Source organism: Emydura macquarii, unplaced genomic scaffold (genome assembly GCF_026122565.2).
Source record: "Emydura macquarii macquarii isolate MOO-44397 ecotype Brisbane River unplaced genomic scaffold, CSIRO-AGI_Emac_v2 contig_1483, whole genome shotgun sequence".
In the NCBI taxonomy this organism is placed as follows: domain Eukaryota; kingdom Metazoa; phylum Chordata; order Testudines; family Chelidae; genus Emydura; species Emydura macquarii.
The window spans coordinates 4,809,418-4,836,793 of record NW_027131620.1 but is presented as its reverse complement, the minus strand read 5'-3'; the positions used below and the strand labels follow the sequence as shown (position 1 = coordinate 4,836,793).

Here is a 27,376-nt window from a genome sequence, read left to right as displayed (position 1 = left end):
CTAGGTGATCTCACTGGTCCCTTCTATGATCCATACCAAAACCAAACAACCAGCCTTAGGAGATCCATTCACCGCTACTAAGGGATGTAAGGAAAGCAAGAAGATTGTGGATGAAACTAATAAAAAATAACCCATACCTTTATCTAGCCCCCAAACAAGCCTACCTCTTCAGCTTTGCATCAGGCCAAAAAAAGATCCATTCCCTTTTCCCAACATCCAGCATGGTTGCATCCCTTCTCTCTCCAGCCATTAACACTGAGATCTTTCTTGCCTTCCCTTTCGCCCTCCTAAAGGACCCAGATCTTTCTCCTTTCCAACCTGCAGTCTTCTAATCCGTTACAAGGCGTACTGAGAGCCACCTAGGTAAATGGCCTAGGAAGTGACAGGGAACGGACATGATTGTTGTGACAGGTACAGTTACCGTGTTTAACTAACGCACTTAGTGTGAGTTTAGTCTTGCTGAACGTTCCAATAGCTCCCACACAAACTCAGCCCGTATGGCACGAAGAGCTGGCAAGAGCCAGGAATGCTTTTCAGGGTTTATAAACTTTGAAATAACTCACTCAGAGAGCAGAAGCCTGCTTGTATTAATACTGGTTAATATTTTCTGTTCCATCCAGGCATAGTTAATATCCTGTCAGCTGAGAGCCTCAGATAACAGAGAAATGCAAACCAGGAGTATTGTGAATGACAGCAGTGTAAAGCGGGAAGCGTAACATCTGCAGAGCCCTCCAAAAGGGACCGCTTGAGGCCTCAGCCTGAACATCTGGGGGGCTGTGCTCTGAGGAGGTCCATACGGGTTAGGTTGGGCTGGAAATCTCCAAGCTGCAGAGGGAAATGGTTGCTGCCCCTTACCCCCCCACTAGTATCCAGAGACCCATCCAGAGATCCTCTGGATACTGCTGGGGGGTAGCAACCATTCGTCTTGGACACAACGGAATCACGTTGCAACAGTGGAACCAGATTCCAGGCAGTGCTGTCTGCAGATCCAGAGGGAAAGGTGGGTAGGATCTGCCCCATAGATCACATCCTAATGTTAAGAGAGAAGTCGAGACGAATGACGACACTCTGAAATATAAATCTTTCGTCTCTTTCCGTCGTGCTACGTGAGGCCACTGCGAGAGTCACACCAGGGCACTGGGGTTTGAAAATGGACAAGGTATCATTAGTCTCCCTAATGACAAGTCGACAAGGAAGAAGACAACTTAATTAGGCCCTTTGCTAAAGGCACAGCAAGACGTGTTGGAAAGGTTAGGTGGAGTCGCTCAGCATTTCTTTTGAGCTACGGGTGGGAGGAGGGCTCATTCTGAGTAGATTGCTGCTTGTTAGAAAGTCATTTTGAAGAATATTTGGCTCTCTGGGGCTTTTTGTGAACACGGGGATCCAGGTGGAAAAGCGACTCTTTAAACACAGCACCATGTTTGCACACTCAGCTGTTTCCCCTTGTGTCTGTTTAGACACGTCTCTATATTTACTTCCCACGACCATTCGTGGGAAGGAGGTTTTGACTGCACAGATTTTCAGGGTGAAGCTCATTTTCGTTTTGGTGCAGGTCCGTGTATTCACAGCTCAGTGGCCCATGGGGTTGTCTTAGATTGGCACTGAGGAAATGGATCAAATGGGGCCTAAAAACATGTGGCCACAATCTTCAGAAAGAGGGTCTGAACACACACACACACGCACACGCACACACACACACAATAATCTTGGGATGGATGAGACAAGAATAAATTGAATGTAAGCTCTGCTGGAAAAGGCCACTGAGCTCATATCACTCTATCCTTCTCAGAGAGTGAAGAACTGGGTATTTTTAAATCTGAGTCCCATGTATTTAACCAATAATGCTTTTTTTCAGGAAAAAGGGCAGGAAAATCCTCTGCCCCTTAGAGAATCAATCTCCCCACCTCAATCCCAAGAACTACAGCATGTCCACACTATAGCCGCACTGCTGCAGCACCAAAGTGAAGACACTTCCTGCATCGACAGAAAGGTTTTTTCCATAGATTTAGGTAATCCACTTCCCCGAGGAGCAGTAGGTAGGCTGACAGAAGAATTCTTCCATCGACCTATCTGTGTCTGCACCAGGGATTAGGTTAGTTTAACTACGGCACTCATGGGGGGTGAATTTTTCACACCCCGCAGCACCATAGCTTGGCCAATCTAAATTTTAAGTGTAGATCAGGCTTATGTGACCTTTTCCTCCTGTTGAGAAATTAGAGCCACCCAACCAAAGTACAGAAAGAATGCCACATGGCTTGGTTTCCCAGTCATACAGCTCAAAAATTGAACAGCAGCTACTGAAAAGTTGCATATTAGTGGCTTGGTTCATGAGCCACCCCTAGGCTAAAATAATTTTTTGCACAGCAGGTCTGGACCCCAGCCTAGCAAAGCATTAAGCGTATGCATGTCTGTAATGCATGTGGTTAGGTGTCTTGCTGGATATTTGCCTTGTCAAATAAATACAAAGAAAAGAAAAATGAAAACCAAGATCTATTTGTGAAAAATCCAGAAGGGGGATGCAGGGAAGGGTTAAATTTGAAGACTAAAGCATTCTGAAAAGTTTACCTGGCTCTAATCCTTTGACTAACTTGGGGCATCTGAACATGGAATAAAAACCTTATTAATGAAAATCAGTTCAGGCAAAGTTCCAGCCTCATTTGTTTCTCTCTGTCCTAATCTAATGTGAGTTATTTGGTAATGCTCATCCGCATATTCACTTTGCTCTGTGCAGACAGCCACGGAAGAGCCAGATGTCTGGAGGAAAACCCTCAGTGTTAATCAAGACAGTGCATCTGCCAAGAGGGTCGGTGCTGGATTACAATGCAGCTCAGGAGTGCACAGCTGGACTGAGAGATCTTTTTATAAACGGTGAGGGAAGAAATACGTTCAGGTATGCAACTGAGTGCCTGAGAGAATCAGACAATTGTAGAACCTCATGAAGGGAAACAAACATAAAACCCCTTATGTTTAACACGCATTGCTTGGCATTGAACCCATTTCAAAGCAGGCTGTGTAGGCATTTATTCAGAGTCCATCCTTTGCTTATAATATGGGTTGCAAGGCTCAAACCCCATGCAATACTGCACAAATGTTAATCACCCTGAAGTACGATTGTTACCTTTAATCCTACAGTGCACCCTGAAAAAGGTGTCTCCCCTTCCCCCAAACAGTCCCATGCACCAGAGGTCTCTCTTTTTTGCATAAGCAAAGCAAAGCAAACCTCTCTGGTCCTCAGCTGTCAGTCCCTGCTCTGCATTGGTCTCTGATTTCTCATCAGAGATACTCAGTACCGCAGCAGAAGGTTGAGAAAAACGCTCTGTGATCTAATGGCTCGAGCATGCAAAGCATTAAGGATCCTGCATCCTTCTCCTCCTGCTGAGGTCATGATTCTCCAAGTAACTTCGGGCAAGTCATTTGACCTGAGTTAACTCAGCTGTAAAACTGGGTGAAAAGCAAGATTTCACTGACAAGCCAGATGCTGCATCTGATCTAACCACTCCTGGGGGGGGGGGGGGGGAATGAAAAACACAAAAAAAGGACTCTCTTAAGAATCCAGCCTAACTGCAGGCAGGAATTGTCTCAAAATACACACTTACTGGACCTTACTGCACACTGCAGCTGTCGGAGGCCTGCCCCAGAACCTGAGATTCAACTTGCACCTGCAGTTTACTTCATACTACAGACGAGGTCTCAACCTCTCAACACATCTAGACTTGACTATGTTCTACTTGGCTGTGTGCAACCATTAGAGCAACACAGATTAAAATGCCTTGGAAACAGGCAGCAGATTTTGAAAGCTCACCTAGGGGATACTGTGACACAACTTGCATTCACTTCACAAGGAATGGCATAGCTAAATTGGCTTTGCAAATTTCAGCCTATAGGTGCCTGGTCCTGGCCTGCCCCTAGTTAATGCTCTTTGCAAGGAAAATCATTGTCAGCATCCACAGAATTGTGATCCCAGGTGCACTCCATGAGAGGGTGGAGCTAAATGAGGAGGCAGTGTAGCCTAATAGATAGGGCATTGGACTAGGACTCAGGAAATCTAGGGGCTATTCCTAGCTCTGCCACTGGCCTTCTGCATGACCTTGGGCAAGTTCCTTCCCTCCTCTGTGCCTCAGTTTCCCCATCTGTAAAATGGAGATAATGACACTGATTTCCTTTTAAAAGTGCTTTGAGATCTACTGATAAAAAGAGCCATACAAGAGCTAGATATTGTTATTAAATGAAAAACGAACACTACGTAATAATTATTTAAGGGCCCTGAGTGATCATTTTGATGGTTCATAGTAGGTTTCACCAATTCAGAGATGAGTGTGTTCCACTGTAACATAAAGACATTCCCTTCTTTAAAAACAAGGGGGATTCAGGCCTCCAGCACCGTGACCTGCAGCAAGTTATAGTAGTTACCTGCAATATTAGGAGTCAGGAGACCTAGGTTCTATTCCTGACTTGGGCAAGTCACTTCATCTCCCTGTGATTCTCTCTCCCTACTTGCATTTTGCCTGATTTGTCTTGTTAGACTGTAAACTCTTTGGAGCAAGGATTGAGTGTACAGCCCCTAATACAATGGGGTCTCGAACTCAGTTGGTGCTTTTATGCACGGCCATACGTATAAGAACAACCATTTTTATTGTGGAATATGTGCCCCTGCTTGTTCGAGTCATTTGCCAGCTGTCTGTTCCTCACACTGTCTGGATAATGCAAGAAAATTAAAAATTGGTATCTCTGAGCCAGAAGCTAATGAGCTGCACAGAACGGGGGGGAAGGAACACTTCAGATCCACAATTAATTTCATTTGCTCATTAGCTAATTTATTTAATTAACTGAGTTCTGGGGAGGGGAGGGGGGGACATATTTTCAGGCATCTAATGTGCCATATACTTGGTAATTCCTTCGTCTGTTTAATTGTATTTTCTCGTCTCACTTAGTGATGAAAAGAGACTCTGGGCCAAGAGCCAGTAGCTCTGTTTCCTGGAATATTTCTCATTTGCTCTCCATAGGATGGGGACCCAGGAGATGGGAGTGAGGAGGGACGTACATTATACAAAGAATAATGAATGTGGTTGCAGTGGGGGGAGCACACATTCCCTCTAGGGGGCCTACCGACATTAAAACCCACAAGGCCAGAGCGAATGAGTCTGATTCTCCTCTCATTCACCCCCGTGTAAATCAGGAGTAGTCCTACTGAAGTCAACGGAGATGCACTGATGCAAGAGAGAACTGGCCTGATTATTACTAGAACACAGTGACGTGGTATTTATTCCCTATGCCTTTCTGCAAGACAAGAAATGGTTGAAACTATTTAAAAAAGTCTCTGGGTTAGAGGATTCTTAGTTGAATTGTGTGAATGAATTTTGCATGGGAAAGAAATGCAGGGATGGGTCTGATAAGAAGAAAAGTGAAAGCACTGAAGTCGCGTTCAGACTCGGTGTTCAAACTGCCTCTTTATTCCGGACCAGATTCCACAGCCCTTACTCACATCAACGGGACTGCGCGGGGACGCACCGCTTCTCGTGAATGTGGGTGGTGGCATCTGGCCCTTCTCTCATTATATGAGCAAAACTATGTTTCTGTCAGGGCCAGAAGATTCCCCATCAGTTCCCCACAGGGACGACTGCATTAGAAATGCAGACAGGCAGAGCAGCGAGGGGCACCCATAGAGAAGGGCAGCAGAATGAACTGAGATTCCCTAAAGAGCTCTCAGCAACAGGGCAGGACCTCTGGCCCCAGACAAACACCTGCAGCAGCCAGTAATGCTCCAGAAAGTTAGGGGAGAAGCAGAAAGCTGAGCGGTATAAACATAAGTGGCTGTGAAGTTGTGTTCAACTCCTCCTGCAATACAGTTGGTCAGGAAAGTCCAGATGTTCTTTATGGCTCTCCTCCCTTTCCAGAAAGCTACAGCTGCAAGCGTAATGAGTGTATTTATTTCCTCTTTATTTTGGATGGATGATTTGGGCAGGGGAAAAAAATGTTTCTTTGTCCTCCCTTGAAGGAGGCAGCGAAGCCTTAGCAGGTTATTTTATTTTAACTGGAATAATATTAACAGCTAAACAGCACTTTTACTCTTCTACGCGCTTTACAAACGCCCATGAAGCCACACAACGGCCCTGTGAGAGAGACAAGCGAGCAGTATTTATTATTAGTATTATGCCTTCTGTACACACCGCACACGTGAGGAAGAAAGATTCCCGTCACACCCTCAGAAATGGCCTCTTTGGACGGCTCCATTTTTAAACACACGGCACCTCAAAGACGGGCTGAGTCGTCACAGCTCTCACTGCTTTCTCTTCGAGTTATGGGTCCTCAGCACCTCTGCCAATCAGGCCCTGGATGTTTTAAACCGAGCACCCCAAAATGAAGGCACCGAAAATTAGAAGCCACTTTGAAAACGTGGCCCTACCGTGACCTGTTTGCAGCCAGAGGAGGAGTCAGAATCAGAGCTGGGAACAGAAGTGAGCAGTTTGTGGCTTCCACTCCTGTGTTGGGACTACACCATTGTCTCAATAACCGAATCTTTTTACAAAGCACAAACTCCTCCCGCACCTCGCTCGTGGCAGACAGCTGCCTTGGTCACCACGCGACTTCTGACGGACGGGCCCATAAATCTGCACCGGTGCAAAGAGAACAAAGTCAGAGCTACCATAGCAAGGAAGCACCCTCTACTTGCAAAGCCATATGAATTAATGCCCAGGGTCAGCAGGGGATTAATCACTTCTATCATCTCAAACTTCTTCCCCGGCATCACGCAAACGCAGCAAGCAAGGGAGAGAAGGGGGCAGTGGGGCCGGCTACTAACTGGAGAACCAACCTGCATCATTCATCACCTTAGACTGTCTGGAGAGTCAGGAAGAGACTGGCTGACGGGTTTAAGGTAGCCACTAGCTAGAGGTATGCCTTGCAGTGCGTTACGAGTTAGAGAGCAAGCCGGAGGATTCCTCTGCTCTTTCAAACCAGGGACCTCAGAATAGAGGGACCTCCTGAGTTTAGTAACAAGGACATGCCCATTGTTAAAGCCTTCTGAGTTCTGGTCAGGTGTTTTTAAATTACTCTAGGGCTCAGCTGTACGGTACCATGTCGTAAGAGCCCATCGTGAACGGCACTGCAGAGCTGCCCAGTGCCAGGACATGCATGGGAGGCATCCTGACGGGACGCCATCGGGAGCTCCCTGGCACACAGGAGGACCCAGCTTACCGCCATGGGCCTGTCTCCTCCTGCATCAGTGGACTAGGGAGGGAGCAGTCCCTGTATTCCCCAGGGTGAACTTCATTAAAGTGCGGAGAGCCAGAACGAGGCCCACCTGCCACGTATACCTACGTTCAGTAGGTTTTAACTGCTGCCTACGCCTTGTGCTGGCTCCGTCCCCAGCTCAGGGTCACCTGTGCACCCAGCCCAGAGCTCTCTTGTGCGAGCAAATTACATGCGCAATTGTTCAGGAAAGCGGAGACGTGGTTAACGGTGGGAACGAGGGGTTTCTGCTATTCTTAGCTTTCCGTTTTTATTGTAGCCTGACAGCGAATGCAACTTTAAATGCACGATTGCAGAAAAAGGTGTCGGAGAGAAGGGACAAGCTCAGAAAATTATCCAAACAAGGAGGTGAGAAAATAAACATGCCTCGTTATTTATCCTCCTCCTCGTATGGTGGCTTCAGCTGGCAAAATGGGACGGGGACCTGGAGAATTTTCCTAGTCCATGTGGCAGCTATCTCTGCTGCTTCTCGGCTCTGTTTAGCCCTGTGTAACCCACCTCGTCATCCAGAGCATTAAACCAGCGTGTTCATGCCTGAGCAGTTAGTTAGTCCTTCCTCTGTGCTGCCTGACCGCTTCCAACACCTTGATGAGAGAGCCTCTGTGAGGAAAAACCTCTCCACTACCCAGCCTAAGGGGGTAAGGGCCAACACCTACAGTCTGTGTAGCTGCAGCTGACCTCAATGGGTGGAATTTTGCTCTTAGCGTGCACTCCGTTAGTGCTAATGAGCACATATCTGTCCTGACAATGGGTCTGATCCTGCAAACTCTGGCACGCGTGTCATCCTGACACAAACAGTCCCACATGACGAGGCTCTTCAAAATAAATCCATGGGCCTGCTTATCAGAACGAGGATTATTCTCAGGAGTAAGGCTTTGCTGGATCCAATCCACAGTCTCTTTTTTATAATCCCCAGGCCCAAGAATGGTAGTAACACTGTACATAGGTAGCAATAAAACTAAAGAGAAGTCATCTAATTTCGACTTGTTAAAGTCACACAAATGAAGATCTGTCGGTGCCACACGTGTCTCTGGAAAGCCATCCATTTTGTTACTTAGGAGACATTCTTGCCATTTAAAATGGCAGGACAAGGCTTGGTAAAACGGGCAACTTCAGCTCGGTCATATATTTGCAGCTAGGGAGGGGCTCTGGTGGAGGGGCTGCAAAAAAAGGAGAACATATTTGCACATCTAGTGCAAAAGGAAATTTTCAAAAGGCAATTATGAAAGAGATTCATCTTATGAGAAAATGCCAGCTTCTTAGAGGTCTGCTGAATGGCTGACTTAATGCTCCAGTGAAAGATCTATGTTTTAAACAGAACGACAAATGAATTTATTTTCTAGTGCTAGCAACCAGACCCTGTCTTGCATGTTACTGGAAACGTGTGGCCCGTCCTCTTACGGAATTGTGGTTCAGTCAAATATGGACTGTCCTGGAAATGAACAAGCTGTCGTACCAAGTACATACACAAACGAAGCGCCAAAAAAAGGATTGGTGTTTAGAAATGTGGTCACCCTTTCTAGCAGACCCAGAGGGAAGGGCTCCCCCAGCCAGCAAGCCAGAATCTTTAGCCAGGTTCTTCAAATATGAATCTGATCCTGAATAAGTAATGCACAACATAGTGTGTTAGCACTGTAGCTTTACCTTAATGAAAAGGGTTTTTTAAAAAAACGGCAACGTTTCCTCCTTAACTGAGCTATTGAGTGGAACTTACGTTTAGTTGGTCAAAGTATTGGCTACCAAAGTTTGTTACAGATGTGTAATTCCTTTCTGATTAGTGAGTTCTCATGCCCAATTCCTTTGAATGTGAGACATCTGTGAGAAATTGCCAGATTATTGGCATAGATAACTTTCAGATTACGGGCTGTTTACAAGCTGTTCATAGTTTGAGTGTTGGCTGCTCATTAACTGCGTTTTGTGACTAGTTGCCTAAGACGTGTGTTATTGTCTCTGCTTCCTGACTGGCTGCGTTACATTTATTAAACAGGAGAATAGTAAATAATGCAACTCTGGTCTGGATCATGCCTGCTAAAATCCATGCTCTTCTTCAACTACACAGTTGCACTCTGATTTCTCACAAATAATAAAAATGTGACCCATGAATTATAGCAAGCTAAACTTGGCCTTTTTATTCACGAAAACATCCATCAATTAAATCTTTTACTCAGTCCCCCAGTCCTCAGCAGCACACAAGACCCCTTTCATTTGTACTGTCTAACTCTAAGATATAACAGCCATTTTAGACAAAAGTACAGAAACAAACCAAACCACCTGGACAACGTTCTAGTCTGGATTGCTCATTGGTACCGTCTGAAGAACACAGACAACAACACCCGGTTAGTAACAGGAAACGTTGGGCACCTAGAACTCCTAGAGCACAATGATGGAAATTTCTCTCTGTAAATCTGGCATCTTTACAACATCAAACACCATCACAAATTCCTATTCAGAATGTTTCACCATAGCAATGGTTGCCATGGAGATCTGCTTCTTGAGCTACAGGTCCAGGCACCTTCGGTCACCGAAACAGCTGAGACAGCCTGCATAGACATTGTTAAAATGCCACGCTGTTCGCCCACGGTGAATGCTGCCTTACTCTGAGTCCAGCAGACCAGTCCTGGGTCCATCGTTTATTTTCCCTGAGATACTGAAGGCTTTATCCCTCAGGGGCAGTGAAGTAAAAAGGAGTCAGGAGTGAATTTTAGGATGCTATCAGTAAGGCATGCTTAGCTACAACAGAGATGGTCTTTCCATAAATACCTAAGTCAGGCAGACACCGTTGATAGATAAGCCGAATAATTGTATCTGTTATTTGTTAAGTTAAAGGAAACAAGCAAGGGACTTTTCCCACCAGGTTTTGCACACATCGAAAAGCTGACCATGCTCTTTGCAAAGTCCCCTCACCTTATCTGTTTGCTTTAAATATCCATCATTCCAGATCAGATTAATTTAAAAAAAAACTTCCGTTCAGTGTAGATCCCAGAGGCAGAGGAAGCCATATGTTTGCTGTGGTCACAGATTGTTTATGTCGGAAAAGAGGAGAGCTTCTGTGCTGAGAACTAATTGTTTCATAACAGTTTTAACAGTGGAGATCAGAGCAGTTATTCAATAATTAAAGGTGTGGGAAAGCTTTGGACAAGAGAGACATTTTGGCCGGTGTTGTAGTCTCAGTGGAGATTAGTACTGTCATTAGAGGATGGATGATCTTGTGGTTATGGCATAGAAGTAAGGGCTAGATCAGTTACTGGCTCTGGCACAGACTTCCCGAGTGACCTTGGGCAAGGCACTTAGCCTCAACCCGCAACTCTGTGTGGGTAGGGAAATATCATTATCCCCATTATCTGAGGCACAGAGGGACTAAGACCATAGATATGTGGGAAGTGCTGAGCTCCTACAGGGACGAGGGCCCTCTGGGTATGTTTACACTGCAGCTGGGAACCAGCCTCCCTGCCCGGCTCAACAGACTCATCCTAGCTCCTCAACCTACCGTTAGTGGAGCCTGGGCTAGTGCATGAAAAATGTCCGTGTGGGTGTTGCGGCTCTGAAACCCGTGGGGTCAGGGGGGTTTGAGAGTCCGAGCTTCCATCAGAGCTGGAATGTCCACCTGCTATTTTTAGTACGCTAGTTTGAGTCTGCCAGCAGGAGTCTGTCTGCCTCAATGGGGAGATCCATGCCCAGCTGCAGGGCAGACGTACCCCATCTATCTTCACAGACAGGTCTCAGTGAAAAGCTACCTAAAGCCTGGCATGTGTCGACATCAAAGTACACCAGCAATCGACCGCTGCCAGTGTCTGAAACCAGAGCGCACAAAGGTCTGCGAGCTGGCGTGTGACACTAGCACACACCCATGTCTGACACTGGCACCTGGGTACCAAGACGCCCCCGTGCCGGGCAGCTCCAGCCGTTGTGCTCCTTTGCACGTCGTCAGTCATTTGTAGCACAGTCCTGCTCCACTGAGGCATCCTGCCTCTTTGCTCCCAACGAAGCCAGGGGAGTCACCTTCACTTTGTAGCATCTTCGAGGGGTCTCCTTGGTGACTCAACAGCCAACTCCTAGATATGCTCAGGCTGTCTGGGAATTATGCCACCAAGCACTACCACTATCAAACGGCTATTTTGTGATCTCTCTCTCTCTCTCTTTCGCATTCCTTTTCCTTCTCCTAGCAGGGCGTTGTTTTGTATCTTTGCTCGGAATCGGTTTGTGCTAAAGAAGCAATGAATGAATCCCAGCTGTGCATTGTTCTGACCGATGAAATCATCAGCCTGTCTCTTCCCAGAATGATCAGCAGCTACTGAGAGTAGCCTTACAATCATTGTCCATGGTATATTTCCCATAAATAAGGGGTCACTACCCTACACTCCCAGGAGAGCAAATTCTGTTTCCATTGCACTAATGAGCGGGCTGTGCAGTTTGGTTTCCTCTGTATCACATTACATTAGTCCCTTTCCTTCCCCTCTCCACACCAGCTAGAAATAGCAGAGTGAGAAAAATGCAGCTTCTATGAAACTTCATTTAATGTCTGCAAGGCCTTCAGCGAGGGTGACTAGATGTCCCGATTTTACAGGGGCTTTTTCTTATATAGGCACCTATTACCCCCTCCCCATCCCGATTTTTCACATTTGCTATCTGGTCACCCTCCCTTCAGCACAGGAGAAATAAACCACCCAGCTGGGTTCAAGCTGGCTCTGCTTCTCCCCGGGCCGGCTTTCTGCTGACTCCAGTCTTTCACCTCCCCAAGATCCAGCTCTGCATAGGGAGGATTGCAGAGAGACACGCTGCTCAGAAGATGTTGGTTAATGCACTGCAGGGCAGGCTCCTCTCCAACTGCTGTTGCATGCTTAGGCCACATTGGGATTTGGGTCCTGCCCATATAGGGTGACCAGATGTCCTGATTTGATAGGGACACTCCCGATATTCAGGGCTTTTTCTTATTTCGGCGCCTATTACTCCCCACCCCGTCCCAATTTTTCACACTTGCCATCTGGTCACCCGATGCCCACAGAGCTGTTTGGATTTGGAGGGGAAATGAATTCCATTCGCGTAATGAATTTCTCCAGCAGATTTTTAAGAACTGTCTGTTCCCCCAGGGAGGCCCGAACCAAAGCCTCCAAGATGGACAGCAGATTTGCATTTTGAGGCTTGAGGCATCTCTGTGCCTCAGAAGGCAGCTGGGCAATAGGTAGATTGAGTGGAGCTGTGGGTAAATCTGAGGAACCTGCATTCTCTCTGCAGAGGGTTTGCAAATTGGCAAAAATCACTGAATAAATTGCTCCTTCGCAATTGTCTCCCCCGCGCCAGCTATAACACACTGGGCCAATGGCTCTTAAATGTGTCACACGGCACCGATCACATGCAGGCAACTGAGAGATTTCTGTCTAAGAGCTTGCCACTTGCCAACCGGGAACGGTGGGGAGGGGGGAAGGCTGGTGAGTAGGGCAGGACCAGCTGCTCAGATTCAAGCCATTATCTCACCAAGGTGCACCTGGAAGTTGGCACAGTGGAGTCAGAGGCTGGCCCCCAGCAGAAGGCTCCGAAGTCGTAGATAGTGGCAACATCCCACATCAACACTTCAGGGTGCTCCAAGAGTGTGTGAGCTCCACCACAGCTCCCCAGGCAGGAGAACGGGATGGAAAATCAAATTCCAGGCACCGACGTGTTACACTATCTCTGGCTCCGGCATGGGATCCAGGCGTTCACAGGCTAAGGTTCATTAGCTCGTTCGGTATCACTCATCGTAACTGGTGCAACAACAGCCTTCTGAAAAGGGGACTCTGGGCTCATCGGGGGAATGCAGCCCAAGTGTCCTAAGGGGCAGGCAAGAGGAGACATCGAATCATATCTGGTTCCCATTGTGCAAGGAATGTTGTTGCTGGAATGCTCCCTCTCTTCCCTCCATTGACAAACTGCCATATGTAAAGAGTCAAGCTAACTAACGGCGGCATCTCCTGCAAAAACCCAGCTGTTAACACGGGGCCCGATCCTTCCCACGCTTAATGCAAACATGATCCCACATGAGCAAGTGATTTCAGGATCAGGCCCTTTGATTTTTGTGAATTATTCAGAATGAATAAACAAGCGAAAGGTTCATTTTTCCATGCAGAGAACATGGGGTCCCATGTGCAGCTCTGCCTTTTGGTGCACCAAACTCCCCATGCTGCACACTGAGAAGTCCCCCACACACACACAACACATTCACGTATACCACAATGCCGTGCCTGCACTCCAACCCTCCCAGTGTCTGTCCCAGCCTCCCCCAGTACCCTGACTAAGGAAGGCAGCTTCCAACACCTGGGAAAGGCAGCAGACCCCCCCCCCCCCTCCCAGTGTGCGCCCCAGAAATGGATCACTGTAGTGTCTATATCTGTATCACATGGACTGGTCCCTTCAGCAGCATCTCTGTTCCTGTTTCCATGACGCTGCTGGAGGGAGGCGGAGATGGCTTCCCTTGAAAGCAGTCACAAGCTATAACATTCAGGGGGGAAAAAAGGGCTGGTTTTCCTCGTCAGGTTGCATTTTCATGACTTCGCACCTCACAGCTAAAAAAAACCTGGGAGTCCGTGATTTTCTAGATGGTGCTAATTTGCCACCTCGCTGTCAGCCCCTCCCCAACTGTGTGGACCCCATCTCCTGAGAAAGAAGCCAGGGAAGAGGTCCCGGTATCATACCCAGGAGGGGCCACCCACCATGGAGGTGAAATTCTCTTTTTAAAAGGTGCTGGGCAAGCCTGGGAATTCAGAGACTGGGTGTCAATCCAGACCAACCTCACTCAAGTCCTTGGGGGGGCTCTGGATTTATACTAATAAGACTGAGATCAGAATCTAGGGCCGGATCAGGCCCTTACACAGAGACACTTTTTAGATACTGATTCCCACACAAATGTGCAAATGGGAGGGGTGCCCAGCTGCCTTCAAAGTATCGTCCCCTCCCCTGCCTTTTTAGGATCAGTGTATCTTAGGATCATTTAACTCACGATGGGTTTGCAATCCCTGTGGAGGGAAAGGCAGTCCCATAGTGAGTGGGACTGGGCTCAGGGAAGCACACTGTCCCCCATCCGGCCCTACAGAGCTTACCAGAAAAGGTAAGACAGCCTGAAGAGTCTCTGGTAGTACAGCTTAATTGAATCATAGGGGGAAGATCAGTTGGGGCATAAAGTCAACGTGGGAGGCCACATAGCCCTGACTTCCTACGGAAGTTCCCTGGGGATTCTCCAAGGGACAGGCCCTGCGGCTCATTTCCTGGGGCCAAATTCAGTCCCCCCGCAACGCAATAAGTCAGGATCCACAAAAGGCTCTTCATGAGATTTTTACCTCTTCACCTCCTCCCGTGATTTTACTGCAAGAGGCTGTGTTCCAGCTCCCAACCCTAGTTCTCCTTTTGCGTTCCGTTCAGACCAACTAACAGTCAGCCGTTGCAATGATCTGAGGCCGGTAAAACTGTTAATTTAAAGTGTATTTATTTGGATGTGTGATCGTCTGAATCTCACATCACTTATTGACTCCAGTCGCTGATGTGAGATTTCAGAGTGCCATTGCTCACAGACCTTCTTTTTATTTGTTATAAAAGGGAAAACCAAGGAAAACCAATGCAAAAACCTAGGTGAATGCAATTTCTGGTGGAGAACGTAAATGCAAAGAGGGCATGAAATACTATGCATCTGTCTATCTAGAATTTTATATTATACTCCTCCCCAGAGTAACTCAGCACTTCTTAAGAGAAAGAATATTGGTATCTGTCCGATTGTCATAGTAACCGTAGCCAGACTGATTGCAGATGCAGAGACACACATTTTACACAGCAGTCCCTAATCTAAGATAATGGACATGTGCAAGAGAGTGAGATCCTAGCTGCTGGGGGAAGCACAACTTTGAATCTGTGCGTCTGAATCCTCAGCCGTAAAGTCACATGAACAAAGTTTGTTTTGCACAGAATACATATTCAATGCCTCAGTCCCCGAGGCCTCCGCTGCGCAGCCCTCATGAAGCGCTAGCAATTTAAGTTTTAAGACACAATAACATGAGGACTCTCCCCGCTGGCTCCGAATGAAATGTCTAATTGGGCGTGAATGCAGCTTTCGAATGAACACTCACTGCCATTAACTAGAAAAGAGCCTCACTTCCTTATGGAAGCTGGATATGTTGCAGATATTTGAGGATCCATTGCACATGCAAGACCATTTCTTACTCTTCCAAACTCTGGACTGCCGTGCATCTATTCAGCACTCTGCATGGCCATCCGTGCCTCCCAGAAACACGTAAAAGAGACTGGAATGGACCAAAATGACAACTGGACCCAGGGGAAAGTACCCCAAGTACTCTGCGAAGTCCTGTCATGAGCAGATGGCTCATGTATTGTATACACCTCTGAAACCTGAGCGTATGTCCTTATTTACACATCGGCCTCATGAGTCATAACAAGGGAGAATCAGATGGGCACAAAAATATCTCTAGTACCTCACCTCCCCCTAGGCAAAAAACTCCGATGAACTAAAAAACCTTCCACAGCCAAAACCCCTGAAACAAATCAACCTTCAAAAGATGAGAGTAAATTCATAAAATTATATATGTTTATTTCTGTATCAATGTTTACATTTATTATCAGTTACTAATAAATCAAAAGCCTACTCCAAGCAGAGTTTTAAGGCTGCTCTGGGCTGCTGACTCAAACCCAGAGTATATATAGAGAGAGACAGGGCAGGGTAGGGGGATGGAAGAGGTACACCCACTCTTATGGAATGTAATATAAACACTGAAATAAATAGCTCTCTGCCTAACGTGATGACTCAGGCGTCTCACTAGACGCTGAAACACAAATCAGTGCTACTATTTGAGTTCCACAGGAAGCGCCCGCCCACTACGAAAGGCCCCGCCCCCAGCCTAAGGGGAGGAGCCACTGGACTCAGGACTCAACTGATTTCGTGGGACAACTAATCAAAAAACAGGGACGGGTGTGAGGGTCAAAGGGTCAAATGGAGGGAGTCAGAACGGGACACCAAGCAGAGAACCCCGGACAGCACCCACTGCTCCCGGAAGGTGTCAAGGGAGCCAGCGGACGCTGCCCAGAGGAACTCTGCCCGGATGCGTGAACGGATGGAGGAACGGAAATAGGTCCCACAGTCGCAGGGCGCCCCCCCCAGCCAACCTCCTCTCCCTGGTGTTATAGATGGCCACTTTGGCCAGGGCTAGGAGGAGGTTGACGAGGAGGTCCTGTGACTTTGTGGGGCCATGGACGGGGTGTGCATATAAAAACAAGTGCAGGAGGAGCCGGAACAGGGGCTGCATCCTGGTGCACTCCAGATAAATATGCGCCAGGGTCTCCCTCGTGCCGCAAAAGGGGCAGGTGTCGGGGCGAGGGGTGAGCCGTGCCAGGTACACGCCTGTGTTCACGGCTCCGTGAAGAAGCCGCCAACTGATGTCCCCGGCGGGCCGCAGGGTCATGGTGGAGTAGAGGCTGGCCTGAAAGTTCACAACTAAGAGGGTCTCCTCCTTTCAAACCAACAGCCATTCCACACACGCTCAGAAAGGAGACTAAATCCCAATTCTCCAAGAGACAAAGTGCCAAATGTCTCATGATTCACCCTGGTGATCCGCCAACCAACGCCTCTTAGTACAATGGCTACAGAGCAGGCAGGCTATGACTGCTGCACACTGTATCACTGTCACCTTGTCCTTCCCCACATTTCTCTCGCCATCTCCAACCATTGTCGCTTGTCATATATTTAGAGAGTAAGCTTTTCGAGACTGTCTCTTTGCTACATATTTGTACAGCACCCGGCACAATGAGGCCCTGACTGGGGTTTCTAAGCCCTTCTGTGATTAATAAATTAATAAGAACAATAAATAGCAGTTCCCTAGTTATTATCTCCTTATCACACTTCCCCACATTTTGGACTCCGGCGTTCTGGGCCATGTTTTTATTGGGGATAAAGTTTTCTTTGTAAAGGCCACCTCCCTCACTGAACTGAGCAACTGGTTGGTTTGGTTTCTCGAAACCTCGCCAGCTGGGTTGAGGTTTTACAAAATCAAAACCTGAGGAGGTTCCGCTCGAGATCTCATTTTGCCTGAATTTCAGGGAGTTCGGAATAAGGGCTCAGTATTTAACTCACACAGTTGCTACAGAGATGAACCAAACCTGGGCTGGGGGCTAGGTTTGGCAAAATCTTGTCAGTCTGGTTTTTAGTTTGTGTGTCAAAGCCAGATTCTGTTTTCTACTCCTGTTCCATTTAGGTGCTGATACCAGTCTCATCACCGGAATGGCTGAGCACCACTTGCTCTCTGACTGCATCTTTTTTAAGATACATGATCCACCCAGGAAATGTCAGTACGTTGCTTTTAGGCCTCTGTTGACACACTAGCTGAGTTGAAACAACTGAGTATCCCACTGACACTATTAATCTGTTGTTAGCTAATCAAAACAGGAGCCTCTCTGAGTGACTTGTCGTCTGTAATCAAGTTAGAGCTCTCATAGCAAAGGAAAGAGCATCAGTCTCAGTAGGTTTTGACTAAGCACTTGTCTTGCATGTGCATAGCTGTGGCATGTCCAGGTTGCTAACCAGTTCCACTCCACAAGATCCTACAAAACAATCTGTCCTGGAACTAACAAGCAGAACACTCGGTACAGGGTTCATCAAGGATCAGGCTATATCCAAGGCTGTATATCTACTAAGCTTCATACACATCATTCCAAAAGTGCTTGGTCAGCGTGTCTTTCAAATACTCTCCTAGAACCATAGCAAAAAAAGGAACTATGAGATCATCTAATCCATTCCCCACCCCTGGAGTAAGACTGTCCCTTGCAAGATGTTATCTTTCTGGAGGGGGCATGAGTTAGATTGGTCTCTGCAGGACATCATCTCCTGTGGAATCCGTTCATTTCATAATATTCAGCCTATATCTTCCCTTTCTTAAATTCATTTGATTGCTCCTAGTTATACCCCCATGTGACATCCTACGGGCTCCATTTCCCTTTCAGTGAGCGCTTACCCACAGGAGTAGCCCCATTGTAAATGCTTGAAAACACAAGGGTTGCACAGCCTACCCTGAAATAATGGATTTCATTCTTACTGCACATTTTCATCCTTTAAATCTTAAAGCGGGACTATATTCCTAACATTCCCCACCTCTGCCTTCATCCTCTTCCCTCTGCAAACGCTGTTTCCCCACCATGTGTCTGTTACAGCATAAAACTACATGGATCTACTGGGTTTGCTGCGTTTTGCATTATTTCTTTGTGCATGTGCCACAATCATCCAGAATGTCAGCAAATTTCTGGGACTCAGATTAGTCAGTTAACTTGGGAACTGTATGAAAGAGCTGCTGGGGTTACACTGTACAGAGTTTACACAGTGCTCCACGTGAATTGCTGATTATACAAATGTTGGGTAGTTTTTTGTGGTTTTGGGGCTTTTAGAGGGAGTTTCAGAAAAATAACTGTAAAAAGTAGGCCAGCCACCTCGTTATAACCAAAGAGATGGCTATAGGGGAGGAAGGTTACAGAAAACAATTCTCAGATGCCAACAGCACCTTAGAAATACTGAAGCAGGAAAGGAAGAACTAGAAGTATCCTTCCCAAAGGAAATTTTTAAAGAGGAACCCGGGATACCAGTGCCAGCTGAGAAATCATTTCAGCTTTCATGCTGCTTTAACGGGGTTATGCAGGAAGAAGAGTTTGACAGGAGCAAGAGACAGAATTTGAACTGTTGTGCTTTGTATTCTTGTACATCCCCAGCCTGAAGTAACTGACAGGCTAATATTAGCTCTACAGCTTAACTAAATGAATTATTAACTACCTTAAAAACAAGTCCCCTCTCAGCATGGCTTGCAAAAAACAAGAAAGCTGGTTCATTTTACCTGCATTTCAAAGAATCTGCCCTACCACCTATTTTTCCTTTAGAATATCAGCTGGATGTGATTCTTTGGGTGTTACAGGAAATCACAGCCACAGGAGGAATACTCAGATCTGTGTATGTTGAGGTGTAGAAGGGAGGATGTTTGGGGGGTTGTTTCCTTGCTTTGCTTGTGAAGTTAATGTCCAAGGAGGCAAGAACAAAAGCAGTGACTGGACAAGCAAGTGCAGTCAGGTTTCTTCCACAAAGTTCAGATGATAGGGCCCAGTACACAAAGACACAACACCACAGCACCTGTCCCACTTCACAAGCAGTACCAGTGCCGAGACAAAGACAAAGATAACTGCATGAGGATTATGGGCCGCGTTACAGCCGTGCAATTCCATTAAACTCAACGAAGGTAACAGAGCTAAGTTCTCCATATCCCTTATTTAACAGGAGCATTTGGAGCCATAAGGTAGGACATTATACCAAGTTTACAGGTAGAGGAGCTGATACACAGAGAGGAAAGCCCCCGGAGTTTGGGCAAAACAAGCTTTTACCTGGAAACGGGCCCTAACCCAAATCACAGATATGCATGTCCCCAAATTTTGGGGAAGGTGTGTCTGGCTCTAGATCTGAATTGGGCAAATGTGATGGGCCAAATCAAACAAAGATTGCAAGACCCCCAAACCTTTAGAGCCCTCAAGATCCAAACCCAGATTCTGAAGCTTCATCCAGTTTCTGGGTCTGATTCACCCCCTGTGGGAGCAGCAGGGGTGCAATCTACAAGAGGTGGGGGGCACTGAATGCCAACAGGAGTGTTCTAAAGGAGCCGCAACAGACGAGGTACTGGGTTAATGCATATCCCAGAGACTTTGGCCCCAGCCACTGGCAGGAGATACGTCCACTTTCGGGGTGGTGGTGGCTAGTTCTGCGTCTGCTGGTGCAGTGGGACCATGGGTCTTGCGTGGCTGCTTGCAGAGAACGTTCCACCCGTGGGAGCCCCCGTTCTGGGTTACGCTGGTTTGTGCTGGAGGAAACCAGAGGATGAATGTTGACCTTTATTTGCAACCCTCAAGCGAAGCGTGGCCTGGCAGCCTTCACACACGTGCCATGCCAATGGGGCAATCGTTACCGCTAACGGGTAAATAAATAAATAGAAGTGGGATTGACCCGGGGCGTGTGCTGTGGGCTTCCCTCTGCATGGGGCTCGGTTTCATCAGCCAGCTGATATCGAGCAGGAATGAATTCCACTGACACCACACCTGCTCTCAGCGTGGCTGGAGCTGTCCAGACATTCAACCTCCTGAAGCCCTGCCACAGATTGATCAGGTTTTTCCTTTTGTTTGGTCGGATACATCCTCCGTATCTTGACGCTGTATTTACTACTGTATTTAGTACAGTATCTTGACGCTGTATTTAGTATTCTCCATGTAATCACAGGGCTGGATCCTCAGAAGGTGTAAATCAGCATCACTATCAATGTTGATGGAGTTACATCAGTTTACACCGGCTGAGGATCGGGTCCCTGATGCTTCCACTGAGAAGGATGCCAAAGCGCTTCACACACCAAACACTATAGACGAGAGTCACTTCATCCACCGCTAAAATGCGGCCACCTCTGGGGAGGCACGTGGCAGCAACCGTTCGAAAAAGAAAGCGAGACAGAACCAATTAAAACTGCGCAGGGGAATCTAGGTAGATTGAACAATTGCACCCAGATTGGCATCTGGCGTCGACACTAAGGCTAACATCTAATAACAATATCCTGGAATACTTAGTGACCAAAAGTAGAAGTGTGTTGCTCTTACATCTCATTGGAAAGATGAAAACTCTGGGCAGCCTATGGACCCCTCGCTGCACCAGGAAGTCTCAGAGGGAAGAGAGCTACATGATTTACTGACGTGCTAACAGGGTGTTTGTTTCTCTACAAGACACGAAAGAAGGCCTAGTCCTTACTGTGGGAAGTTTGCTATCTAAATGGATGGCCCGCACAACATGCACTGGGAAACACAGAAGCTGATGCTAACGTGGCGCAATATCTGTTTTTGGTCAAGAGCGGTGACTGCAATTCACTGACGCATTTTTACTGCCAGCGGGTTGGCACTGGTGGCAATTCCTGCACCAGCTTCAAGAGCGAGATCAACACCGCAGCACCAGAGCTTTTCATAGTGGAGTCTCTCAACCAAACACTGATAAACTGCCTGTGAGAGCTGAGCTGATCAGTGATGAGATCTGACCAGACCCTAACCTGAAGTATTATTATTGTTATTATTTATTAAAGACCTAGCTCGTATATGGCACTTTTCATCAGCAGATCTTAAAGGGCTTTACAAAGGAGATCATTAACATCGTCCCCATTTTACAGAGGGGGAAACTGAGGCACAGATAAAGTGACTTGCCTCAGATCGCCCAACAGGTCAATAGCAAAGCTGGTCTCCTAAAGCTCAATCCCTTGCTCTACCCACTAAGCCATAGTTTCTCAACCTGTGGTACGCGTACCCCTGGGGGTATGTGAGACACAGGCAGGGGGTATGCGGCGAAAAACCCAGTTAAGAGAGGTGGGTGGTAGCCGCCGACTCCTGGGGAAGCCGGGCGGCAGCCCCCCACTTCCCACCTGGTCACAGCTCCCAGCTGGGAGGCAGACAGCAGCTGCCGGCTTCTGGGGGAGACGGGCAGCAGCTGCCGGCTTCCCGCCCAGTCCCACCTCCTAGCTGGGAGGTAGATGGCAGCCACGCCAAGCCTGGGAAGCTGGGCAGCAGCCGCTGGCTTCTTGGGACGCAGGGCGGCAGCCGCCCGCATCCCACCCGGTCCCAGCTCCCAGGTGTGAGCCTGGCAGCAGCCTCCTGCGCCCTGCGAGCTGGGCTCGCAGCTGGGTGGCTGCCACCCACGCCCCAGCTCCAAGCTGAGAGACAGCCTCCCGCACCCTGGCTTGAAGATGGGCAGCAGCTGCCTGCTGCCTGCCCACATATCCGAGTCCCAGCCTGTGCAGAAGCCTCCTCCGCCCCAGGTTGAGAAACACTGCACTAAGCCATGTAGCTTCTAGGAGCCCCATTCATGGACCATTGTGCTAGGTGCAGTACAAACAAAGAACACAAAGACAGTCCTTGCCCCCAAAGAGCTGACAATCTAAATTTACACTGGCAGTCTGCATTAATACTTGTGCGTCTGCACGTAAAAACAGCCAAATGTGCATTATGTGTATACATGGGGATTGAGGGTCTGATGCAAAGTCTAATGAAACGAATGGAAAGACTCTGATTGGTTTCAATGGTCTTTGGATCAGGCCCTGTGTAAAGGGCATTATTAGAATTTGTCTTCATACAGTAAACGTGGCCTCATCACTCCTGAGGTGCAAAATGAAGACAAGCAGATAGAGAGGGCAGTTATCTAATGCACTGACAGTGCTCAAATCTTCACTGCAGCAATTGCATCATTGATTCATGCAACTCCCAGCCTTAAAACTGCTCCTCTGCTCCCTGGTCCTGCTCTTCTACTTATTGCTGTAGCTGCAGCTGCTAGTTTATGCCAAGGCCAGGATGTGCAGACTGCTCCTTGCTGACGGTTGCTAACAAGAGGAGTTTCCTCCCGAAGATGTCATTCAATACACTGTGGTCTCAGCAGCAGCAGCAGCTGCTGTTGCAACTGTGAAGGGAGGATTTTAAAGTCAAGGGGCAATTTTGAAGACAGGAGACTTCAGATGAGGGCAAGATATGGGAAGGAAGAAAGAAAATGGAAAGGAGATGGCATGGGAAATGTAAGAGAATTAGAGAGATAGGGAAAACACAATCATTATCTTATCATTTAAAGCAGAACTTACGTATTAACGTAATGTATACCATTTATTATTATATAGTGGGATACATTCAAGAAATGTCTAACTACATTAAAAGAATATTAAGGTTGCAAACTCATGTGCTCAAAAGTTAGGAAATATCAGATTCAAGGCCGCCCATGCAACCTTAATTTGGCCCTCCTGGGCATATGCATTATGACACAGTCTTTAATTACATGATCACATACTATGTCCTTGTTACCCCACCACCCCAGCCCAGCCTGCTTGCCCAGCCATTCCCAGTCTCCCGCTGCCAGTCCCCAACCTAAGTCCCAGTCTCCGCTAGGGCTCCTTGACCTCTGCCAGGTCTGGCTCTTATCCCCTCTGTTTACAGTGAAGCAGATTCCTCTTCCTCGCTGGGGGGGGAGCATTGAGAACACGGAAAAGACAGTCTCCCTGCTTTCAGTCATGGTTCTGAGCTCTGGCCCCTGCAAGCCAGGAGGAGAAATTGCAAGAAAAGTCCTGCCCAGCCCTGCATTCAATGAGCATGCTCACTGCAGACAAAAATCTTCAAAGAATTTAGCTGCCAAACTCTAAGAAGTCTGTACTGAGCATGTGCAGACTGAGATTTTTCAGAGGTTTATTATAACACAGCTAAAACTGGGGCAGTTTTTCAGAGGAACAGCAAAAAAAGCACATCCTTGAAACAAAGGCAATCCTCTGGCCAAATTTCAAGTATCTGCTCCAAAACATGCAGGTACTAAACACAGTTGTAATTTTTTAACATGGGTAAAAATGCATTTTCCGTAGCCTTGCTCTGAGAAATGGATGAATGGTTTCGGCTGAAATTAAAAAAGAAAAATCAGCCTGAGGCACATACCTAGCATGTGTTACCGATGCAAACGCATCTATCTGCATCTACTGAAATTAGCCCATAATGGAATAGAGCCTATGTGCATTTTTTCAATGTCGGAATCAAACGTGTTATGACATGTCATTGTAAGGAGTCACTGTGTGAGGCTAATCATTGACGCAAACACACCTGCCTTCATTTCAATGGATGAAGTGTTCCCTGCCTGCAGCATACCCAGGGCGAAATTCAGACACTTCCCACAAGGTCTAAGCACCACTTAAGCCCTGTTTGGAGACTTCGGTAGCACAGGCTTTGTGACAGTCCTCTGCATGGTGCTGGATTTCACCTACCAGGAGGGCCCATGCTGGTGCTGGACGATGTAAAGTTGATGGCTGCATGAATCTGAGGTGATCCGACTGGTCCCCCATGAATAGCCAGTGACATTATACAGCTTTGTTCCTGAGAGGGGCATGTGAATGTCTGGATTAATCCCACAGGTCAGGAGTCAGACAGGTTAGCTACAGTATGGGTTTAACCTGCCATGTGCCATTTTTGTTTTCATCCCATTCCGTTTTTGGCATCCTTACCCTGACCACTGCAATAGTCCTGGCTATGGCAGCTACGATCCCTATGGGTCGATTGAGCCCTTTGGTGTATTTCATAATCAAGCATCTAACAGATGAGGCCACGCACACACACATCCCCACGATGACCAGTGCACAAAATACTAGCCTGATTTTCAGAAGTGCTGAGCGCTCACAACCCCAAAGGAAGCCCATGAGAGCCGAAGGTGCAAGGCAGCTCTGACTGTTGAGTAACACCTATTTTAATTGTGGGCCAAATGGAGAAATCGAGATCTACTGGCGCGATTTGCTTCTCGCTCCGTTATCAGGGCCGGAACAATGATCTCTCCAGGCAAAAGCCTGGCCCAGCTGACGGGAACAGCCAAAGCTCCCATTGGCTTCAGTGGAGCCATCATTTCACCATCTAAGTTTCTTCAACACTAAGATCTCCCTGAAATGCTTCCGCTTACAAAATGGCTGAGTACCTGAATGAGCTTCCCAGTGTCTTTTGGTACCGTTGTCATGGAAAAGGAGAAAAACTGTACGAAACGGTGAACCCTCAGTGAAAAACCAAACAGAAACCTGCCCTAACAAAAGGAAAAGCCAGACACATGCCTCGGCCTTACATCAGGGTTGGAGAAAAGTCTGGTGGGGTCTCTGGAAACTCCCAGACGGAAGGGAGTTGCAGTAACACCCAGCAGTACATCATGTTCCTTGGCACTCCCGTTAGAATGCCACAAAAACCAGGAGCTGATTTGCATTTACAGACAATTTTCTCCCAACCAATTGGTGCAATGCAAACATGACTTGTTCCAAAAAAGGGGGCAGCTGAATGCCAACATCTGCCTTGGGACTGCTCCTTTGTTTACCACTCCCTGTCTCTGCTGTCAGCAACCCGCCTCAGACACCCATCAGCATTTCTCCCCTGACACATCTCGGCTTTATCTGCTGGCCATAAACCTCGCCCAGTGGAGAGCCGAAAACGTTGGCAGACACAGATGAAGCAGAACTGGGGATAGAGGAAGGGGAGCGCTGTGGGAAGGGAGGGGAGACAGACACAGCGGAGACAGCATCTGAGCTAGATTGTTTTTGTCCCTCGCTGCTAACAGCATTGCTAGGTGATTCCAAGCAGGACCAAAAAACCAAACAACAACAAAAAAACACCCCAACCCGCCCCTGCTGTATCCAAACCAGAACCAAGTGATGAATAAGCATGTCCCAAAGCACACTGGGACCCGGTAGAGAAGGCAAGCGCCCAGCTAGACCAGCGAAGGAACCAGGCAAGTGTGTTCACCTAAGAACCAGAAGTGTTTCTATTGCATCTGGTGTAGGGCTGCAAATGTGGCCTCATCGCTAAGACTTCCTGGGGGGGAGCGAGACACCAGTTTTGCAGGGCCACTTGTTTGGTTTTTTGATGATAACTGCACCGTGAACTGGGGCGAACCCACACACAAGATGCACCGTGAATTTGGGGCCCAGGCGCACCCCACACACAAGATGCACCGTGAATTTGGGGCCCAGGCGCACCCCACACACAAGATGCACCGTGAATTTGGGGCCCAGGCGTACCACACACACAAGATGCACGGTGAATTTGGGGCCCAGGCGCACCCCACACACAAGATGCACCGTGAATTTGGGGCCCAGGCGCACCCCACACACAAGATGCACCGTGAATTTGGGGCCCAGGCGTACCACACACACAAGATGCACCGTGAATTTGGGGCCCAGGCGTACCACACACACAAGATGCAGCCATGCCAGCAATGGGAGGAGGGGGGGGGGGCCTTCCAACCTTCCCCGCTGCAGCTCCCCCCCCCCCGCTCACAGCGGCGCAGAGATGCTCCTCCCCGGGCTGGGGGGGGGGGGAGGATTGGCGGCCCCGGGCTGCCCCAGGCACGCAGGGCGAGCGGGGGTCTGCATCCCCGCATCCCAAGCCCCCCTGTCTCTCCTGTGCACGCCGGCCCGGCCCGGCCCGGCTACTCACACGTAGGCGTGGTAGATGAACGCCCAGCCGCGGGGTCTCTCCAGCACGTTGTAGAGGAAATTCTGCAGCTTGCGGTAAAAGGCATTCCGTTTGGGGGGCTTCCCGGTCCCGGAGACCCCGGAGCGGGGCTTGCTGAGGATGCTGCCCCGCTTGGTGCTCTCCGAGCCGGCGATCAGCAGCGCCCCATCCCGGTTGGAGTCCGGGGCGCCCGGGTCCAGCCCGACGAACCCCACTTTGAGCTTCTTCTCGCCGCCGGCCCCCGGGTACACGCCTCCGTTGCGGGATTTCTGCACCATCCTCTCCGCCGGGACTCGGTCGTCAAGCCGGGCTGGGGGGGGGGTGGGCGGGGACCCGATCCTGGCTGGCTTGTCAGAAGGGCCGCCGGGCCGGGGGAGGCGGGCAAGGCAGCAGCCCGGGGCCGGAGAGAGGCATGGCAGAGCCGGGGGAAGGGAGCGAAGGGGAGAAAAAAAAAAAAAAAAAAAAGCCAAAGCCAAAGCCGCAAGACGAGCGAGCGCCCCGCAGTCTGCCAGCCCCCTCGCCGCAGCTCCGCCCGCCCTGCCCGCCTTCCCTGCCTCCCGCTGCTGGGGCTGCAGCGGGGGGGGCGGCCCTCTGCTCCATCCACATGCTCCCCCCCGCCGCCGCCGCTTTGCAACCCTCCCCCGCCGCCTTCCACGCAGGCTGACCGGACAGCAAGCGTGAAAAAACCGGGAGGCTGCCGGTGCCTATAGAAGACAAAGCCCCATTCATTATCTAGGGGAAGGCTGGTCCCCCCTCTCTGACGGGGGGGGGGGAGGGGGGGAAGCGCCCCGCGACTGATCAGGGCCTGAGGGTGGATTTATGGGTGTTCCTGAACCTACAAAAAAAACCCAAACCCCCATGCTCGTCCCCCTCTGGCTCAGCTGAGCACAGGGCTCTGAACATGGCCCCAGGCAGGGAAGGGGGCTGCTATAGGCTGTCCCCAGGTGTGGGAGACTCACCTGTGTCCTCCCCCTGGCCCCAGGGAGCCATCAGCCGCCCCCCTCCCCCGACATGCACATCTGAATCCCCTTCCCAGCCAAGAAGGCGACCCCCGCCCGCAGACACACACACTCCCTCCAAGTCCAGCTCCTTGTGTTTCTGTCCCCTC

The 27,376-nt window shown here is 48.7% G+C and overlaps 1 protein-coding gene across 5 annotated transcripts in view; it reads right to left on the bottom strand.

The window, feature by feature from the left end:
- KCNQ2 (potassium voltage-gated channel subfamily Q member 2) overlaps positions 1-26,622 on the bottom strand; it is a 96,657-nt gene extending 70,035 nt beyond the window's left edge. For all 5 annotated transcript variants that reach the window (XM_067554604.1, XM_067554603.1, XM_067554606.1 and 2 more), the window contains exon 1: positions 26,251-26,622. In XM_067554604.1, coding sequence (XP_067410705.1) covers positions 26,251-26,546 — 296 coding nt within the window. In that variant the 5' untranslated portion in view covers positions 26,547-26,622. The remainder of the gene's footprint in view (positions 1-26,250) is intronic.
- Between the last annotated feature and the right edge of the window lie 754 nt (positions 26,623-27,376).